This window comes from Octopus bimaculoides, chromosome 11 (genome assembly GCF_046866305.1).
Source record: "Octopus bimaculoides isolate indiv1 chromosome 11, ASM4686630v1, whole genome shotgun sequence".
Taxonomy (NCBI): Eukaryota; Metazoa; Mollusca; class Cephalopoda; order Octopoda; family Octopodidae; genus Octopus; species Octopus bimaculoides.
This window is the reverse complement of record NC_142938.1, coordinates 276,427-285,000: the sequence shown is the minus strand read 5'-3', so window position 1 is coordinate 285,000 and position 8,574 is coordinate 276,427. Positions and strand designations below refer to the sequence as shown.

At 32.9% G+C, this 8,574-nt stretch overlaps 1 protein-coding gene across 6 annotated transcripts in view; it reads right to left on the bottom strand.

Moving 5' to 3' along the window:
* Window positions 1-7,140, bottom strand: part of LOC106881202 (uncharacterized) — a 38,765-nt gene extending 31,625 nt beyond the window's left edge. For all 6 annotated transcript variants that reach the window (XM_089359165.1, XM_089359166.1, XM_089359169.1 and 3 more), the window contains exon 1: window positions 6,990-7,140. In XM_089359165.1, coding sequence (XP_089215291.1) covers window positions 6,990-7,100 — 111 coding nt within the window. In that variant the 5' untranslated portion in view covers window positions 7,101-7,140. The remainder of the gene's footprint in view (window positions 1-6,989) is intronic.
* Between the last annotated feature and the right edge of the window lie 1,434 nt (window positions 7,141-8,574).

Below are 8,574 nucleotides of genomic sequence, written 5' to 3'. Positions count from 1 at the left end.
GAAGTGTGACGAAAGAACTCTGGCTGAAATAGGATTAATGTAATGTAATATAAAGCTGAAGCAAATTAACACCAAATATACAGTGCGTGTTTTTATTGGCTAAACTGGCAATATGACCATCCCCAAATACAACAACATGTATATATATATGCATATATATGTATATATATACATATATGTATATATATATATATATGTATATATATATATATATGTATATATATATATATATGTATATATATATATATATGTATATATATATATATATGTATATATATATATATATGTATATATATATATATATATATATATATATATATATACATATGCATATACACACACATACATGTATAGGCATATATATATATATATATATATATATATACACGCATCCATATAGATACATATTCATATATATACACATGTATATACTTTTATATACTCGCATATGTATACATCATCATCATCATCGTTTAACGTCCGCTTTCCATGCTAGCATGGGTTGGACGATTTGACTGAGGACTGATGAACCAGATGGCTGCACCAGGCTCCAATCTGATCTGGCAGAGTTTCTAAAGCTGGATACTCTTCCTAACGCCAACCACTCCGAGAGTGTAGTGGGTGCTTTTACATGGCACCTGCACGAGGGCCAGTCTGGCGGGTACTGGCAACAGCCATGCTCAAAATGGTGTTTTTTACGTGCCACCTGCACAGGAACCAGTCCAGCGGCACTGGCAAGGACCTCGCTCGAATGTTTTCTAACGTGCCAGTAAGAGGACACTGGTGATGATCACGCTCAAATGGTGCTATTTACATGCCACTAGTACGGAAGCCAGACAGTTGCTCTAGCAATGATCATGCTCGGACGGTGCTGTTAGTGCTCCACTGGCACAGGTGCCGGTCATCGAATATGGTTCAATTACGATTTCGATTTCATTTGCCCCAACAGGTCTTCGCAAGCAGAGTTTAGTGTCCAATGAAGTAAAGATACAAATAAGTGAGCTGGCTACACTTCTGGCAGAAGCCACAGATTATGCTCTCACTTGGCTTGCTGGGTCTTCTCACATAATGCAAATTTCCAAAGGTCCCAGTCACTAGTCATTGCCCCGGTGAGGCCTAATGTTCAAAGGTCGTGCTTCACCTCCTCATCCCAGGTCTTCCTGGGTCTACCTCTTCCACAGGTTCCCTCAACCGCTAGAGTGCGACACTTCTTCACACAGCTCTCCTCATCCATATATAACACCTGACCATACCAGCGCAATCGTCTCTCTTGCACACCACAACTGATGCTTCTTAGGTCCAACTTTTCCCTCAAGGTACTTACACTCTGTCGAGTATGCACTGACATTGCACATCCATTGGAGCATACTGGCTTCGAAGCCCAGGCGAATGAGAACAAAGATTCACCACAGGGTCAACATAGTTTCTTGGTCCCTTGTCTTGAAGGACCTCAGTATCCATCATGCCAGTTGCCTGCACTTTGCTGCCATCTTGCTTATGCGCATATGAAATGATGCGTCCTTGCACAAACTGATCCCCAAGTCTTTCATTGCCTGCGCCTCTGGGATTCCAGTGCCTTTGGGTCCTGTAAATGTAGATTGTACTATATTCGTGAGTTCATAGTGCAGTGCTTCAAATTTTCCAGCATTAAACTGCATCCATATATATATATATATACATATAAATGTATATACATTTATATAAATATATGCATACATATATATCAATGTATATACCTATAAATATATACATATGTATAAATGTATATATATATACATATAAATATATACATACATATATATATACACAAATATAAACATACATATAAATGTATATACATATAAACATACATAAATATATACATACATATACATACACACACACATATATACACAAATATATATATATACACATACATATAAGAATATACTTATGTAAATGTATATGTTCAGATGTACATATGTATGTGTATATATATATATATATATATATATATATATATATACACACACACACATACATACATATACACACATATACATACATTTAAATATATGAATATAAGCACACATACATGCATACATAGATGTGTATATATACTTATATGCATACACACACACACATGTCCATACATACATAAATGTATATCATCATCATCATCATTGTTTAACGTCCGCTTTCCATGCTGGCATGGGTTGGACGATTTGACTGAGGACTGGTGAAACCGGATGGCAACACCAGGCTCCAATCTGATTTGGCAGAGTTTCTACAGCTGGATGCCCTTCCTAACGCCAACCACTCAGAGAGTGTAGTGGGTGTTTTTACGTGTCACCCGCACGAAGGCCAGTCAGGCGGTTCTGGCAACGGCCACGCTCAAAATGGTGTCTTTTATGTGCCACCCGCCAGTCCAGAAATATACACATAAATATATATGTATATATAGATACGTATATAAATATATATAATATACACACACATATACATACATAAATGTATATACACATATATATACATATAAATGTATATACATATATATATATATACACATATATACATGTATATATATATATTTACACATATATATGAATGCATATATACACATATACTTATATAAATGTATACATATACACATGGACATACACACACACATAACTATATATATATATATATATATATATATATATATATATATATATATACACACATATACATACATGAATGTATACATATACACATATACATGCATACAAACAAACATACATCATCACCTTCGTTTAATGTCCACTTTCCATGCTGGCAAGGGCTGGACAGCCAGAAGGCTACACCAGGCTCCAATTCCAATCTGATCTGGCAAAATTTCTACAGCTGGACGCCCTTCCTAATGCCAACCACTCCAAGAGTGTAGTGGGTACCACTCTTGAATGGTGCTTTTTACATGCCACCAACACCAGAGCCTGTAAGGAGGCACTGGCAACGACCACGCTCAGTGCCACTGGCACAGGGCCAGTCAGCCAGCACTGGCATTGAACACGCTCAGATGGTGCTTTTTCCATGCCAATCAAGTGGAACTGTCAACAGCCACAACAATGACTTCCCTTGACTCAGCAGGTCTTCGCAAGCGCAGTTTATTGCCCAATGATTGAAGGGTGCTCTTAAATGGGTCAGTTATGCTGCACTGGCATAGTCCACATGGCTTGCTGGGTCTTCTCAAGCAGAGCATATCTCCAAAGGTCTCAATCACTTGTCATTGCCTCCTTGAGGCCCAACGTTTGAAGATTGTGCTTCACCACTTCATCCCAAGTTTCCTGGGTCTACCTTTTCCACAGGTTCTCTCTACTGCTAGGGTGTGACACTTTTTCACACAGCTGTCCTTATCCATAAGCAACACATCACAATACCACCACAGTCGTCTCTCTTGCACACCACATCTGATGCTTCTTATGCCCAACTTTTCTCTCAGGGCACTTACACTCTGTCATGTACGCACACTGACATTACACATTCAACGGAGCATACTAGCTTCACATCTAGCAAGCTTACGCATGTCATCAGCAGTCACGGCCCATGTTTCACTGCCATGTAGCATGGCTGTTTACACACATGCGTCATACACTCTACCTTTATATATATATATACACATAAATGTGTATAATATATATATATATATATATATATATATATATATATATATATACACACATACATAAATGTACATACATATATACACATATACATACCTAAATGTGCATATATATATACATATAGGCAGAGGAGTGGCTGTCTGGTAAGTAGCTCGCTTACCAACCACATGGTTCCAGGTTCAGTCCCACTGCATGGCACCTTAGGCAAGTGTCTTCTACTATAGCCTCGGGCCGACCAAACCCTTGTAAGTGGATTTGGTAGACGGAAACTGGAAGAAGACCGTCATATATATGTATATGTACATATGTGTGTTTCTGTGTCTGTGTTTGCCCCCCACCCCAACATCGCTTGACAACTGATGACGGCGTGTTTACGTCCCCGCAACTTAGCAGTTCAGTAAAGGTGACCGATAGAATAAGTACTAGGCTTACAAAGAATAAGTCCTGGGGTCGATTTGCTCGACTAAAGGCGAAACAAGTAAAAGAATAAATTAGTAAAAGAGTATATACATAAATATCATTATCATCATCATCATCGTTTAACATCCGCATTCCATGCTAGCATGGGTTGGACGATTTCACTGAGGACTGGTGAAACCGGATGGCAACACCAGGCTCCAATCTGATTTGGCAGAGTTTCTACAGCTGGATGCCCTTCCTAACGCCAACCACTCAGAGAGTGTAGTGGGTGCTTTTACATGTCACCCGCACGAAGGCCAGTCAGACCACGCTCAAAATGGTGTATTTTATGTGCCACCCGCACAAGAGCCAGTCCAGGGGTACTGGCACGATATACAAATGTATGTATATATATATATATATATATATATATATATATATATATATATATATACACATATACATATATATATATATATATACACATATACATATATATATATATATACACACATATATATATATATATATCTATACACAAAAACATATATGCACAAATATATATATATATATACACATATATAAATACATATACACACATATATATATACATATATATATATGCATAGATATATATATATATACATATACATAGATATATATACATATATATAGATATATATACATATACATATATATAGATATATATACATATAGATATATATATATACATATAGATATATATATATACATATAGATATATATACATACATATAGATATATATACATATAGATATATATATATATACATATAGATATATATACATATACACATATGTATATACATATAGATATATATACATATATATATATACATATAGATATATATACATATATATATATACATATAGATATATATACATATATACATATACATATAGATATATATACATATATACATATAGATATATATACATATATATATATACATATACATATATATATATACATATACATATATATATATATATATACATATACATATATATATATATATATATATATACATATATATATATATATATATATATACATATATATACATATATATATATACATATACATATATATATATATATATACATATACATATATATACATATATATATATACATATACATATATATATATATATATACATATACATATATATATATATATATACATATACATATATATATATATATATATATATATACACATATACATATATATATATATACATATAGATACATATACATATATATACATATATACATATAGATATATATACATATATATATACATATATATATATATATATATATATATATACATATATATACATATATACATATATGCGCATATATATACACATACATACATATACATGGGTATACATACATGTACATGTGTATACATACATATACATGTATACATAAGTACACATTCATTATCATCATCATCGTTTAACATCCGCTTTCCATGCTAGCATGGGTTGGACGTTTTGGCTGAGGACTGGTGAACCTCAGCCAAATCGTCCAGCCCATGCTAGCATGGAAAGCAGACGTTAAAAGATGATGATGAATGTACATTATGTATACATATATACACACGCATGTATACATATATATATACATGTATGTATACATATATACATGTATGTATTCATATATGTATTCATACCTATACATGTATACATAAGTATCCACATACATATATATACATATATGTATACATATATATATACATGTATGTATACAAATGTATACGTATATATATACATGTATACATATATATACATGTATGTATACAAATGTATACGTATATATATACATGTATACATATATATACATTATGTATACATATATATATACATGTATTTATACATATGTATACATATATATATACATGTATTTATACATATGTATACATATATATATACATGTATTTATACATATGTACACATATATACATGTGTTTAGATATGTACACATATATACATATATATATATATGCATGTATATATATATACATACATGTATACATAATATGCATATATATACATGTTTATATGTATACATATGTATATATATATATATATATATATATATACATATAAACATATGTATATATATGCATATATATATACACATATATGTATATATATATATATACACATAAACATTTATATATATGTATACATACACACACATACATATAGATATATGTATACAGTCATATGTATACATACACATATATATACATATATACACACAAATACATACTTATATACATACATATATACGCATACATTATATATACATATATACACATACATTATATATATATACACATACATTATATATATACATATATTCTATATATATAAATGTATACACAAGTGTATATATACATACACATACATACTCATATAAATGTATGCATATATATATATATGAATATATATACATAATACTCATACATGTATACATATATATGAAGTTATATATATACATACATACCTGATATATTCATATAAATGCATACATATGAATATATACCCCCATACACATGTATATATTCATATATATATACATATTCATATAAATATATATGTATGTATATGTAGGCACTCACATATATACTCCTATATACATTTATAGGTGTGTGTGTGTGGTAATAAATGTCCTAAAAGCTAAATGTGGAGGTAATAAAATAAATGAGACATAAAGGACAGGAAGGAGCGAAATAGGGGACGTTTAAGGGAGAGATTTGGGACGAATGAGGGGAAAATTGGATTGAAATCTGTGAATATTTGCGACTGTAATAAAAGAGAAGTGAATTGGAAGGAAATAAAAAGCATTTTTTCTGTGAAAGCTATTTTCTTCTTTTAAAAACCCTACTCACTTTACGCTTTTCCAGATTGCGGACTTTCTTCTCGACTAAGCTGAGCGCTTGTCTGAGAGGGTCTTGGACCTCATTAGAGGTCTCAGTTTTTGGTTTAGTAGAGGAAGGCATTTTCCAACAGCAACAACTTTCATAAAGGGACGTCGATCTCTCTCTCTCTTACTCTCCTCGCTGCTACTCTCTCTTTCCTCTTTGTGTTTCAAAAATTGAAGGGGAGGAGAAATTCTCCTCTTCTATGTTTTCTGCTGTCAACGATGTCGGCGAGGAGAAAGGGGGAGGTTTTTACCCTCTCTATACTTCATGGTATTTCACTCTTTCTGTTCCTCCTACCATTTCATGCCATCTTTAGAAGGGGAGGTACAGTACATCCGTCATTGTGTAAAGGAGGTTTAGGAGGAGGTGCTACTTTCTGTCACCCACTTTTGCTCTTTTTCTCCTCTCTCTACAACTTCTATCTCTCTTCTTCTTTGTAGTCATTTACTTTTACCTCCTCCCCCCAATGTCCAGTGAGGATCAAGTGATGCCTCCCTCAATTCATTTTGAGCGACGGCGATGACGGCGCAAAAAATATGCTCCTACTCCCTCTCTCTCTCTCTCTCTCTCTCTCTGTATTAAACTGTTTCTCCTCTTTCCCTATCTCACACATTACTCTGTCTGTCTTTATCTCTTTCTAATCAATTATTCCTCTTTCACTCTTATTTCCCCCTCTATTTATTTATGGACCTTTAGTCTGTCTTTTTTTTTCTCCTCCATTCCTTCTCTCTCTCCAGTCTCTATTATATACATACATATACTATCTCTAGTCGCACAATTACGGATCCATTATATATACATATGCTATGTATGATGTGGTCGTTCGACCTACTAGAAATAGCAGCAAAATCTTCCTCAAATACACATTATTTTACAAGAAGAAAGGATTCCTTGGATAATGTACTTGTAGTTACACAATGTCAGAAATAAAACAGGAATGGGCATGACTGCATTGTCTGTGACATAGGTCTACTACCTATGGCTACATAACTCTAGCGCTAGCTATAACTGCAGAAGAGCTGCTTGCAACACTTGGTTCCATTTGCTATTTCACACAACACTGTCTTATTTTTGCCTTCTTTCGCACTCCTGGCTTCAGGTGTGTGTGTTAAGACAGAGAGATACACATTTGAATTTCTGTGTGTATATATATATATATATATATATATATATATGTGTGTGTGTGTGTGTGTGTATGAATAAATACATATATATATATACATACATACGCACGCACACATACGTATATATACATACATATAGTTATACATACACATATACACACACGCACATAAAACTCTCTCTCTCTCTTGCTGCAGCCACTCCACATGACTAATTACAATTTCTTACTATTCATCTTGTCTTTCTTTCTTTCATACAATTTCGATTCTGTCTTCCATTTCCTTGTACCTCCCCCCCCCCCCCCACGCCACATAGTGCACATGTACCCACACCCTCGACGTAGATACATATGTACGTAGACCTACCCAATATATATTTTGAATATTTACAATATTTAACTCATTTGTATGTATATATACATACATATATA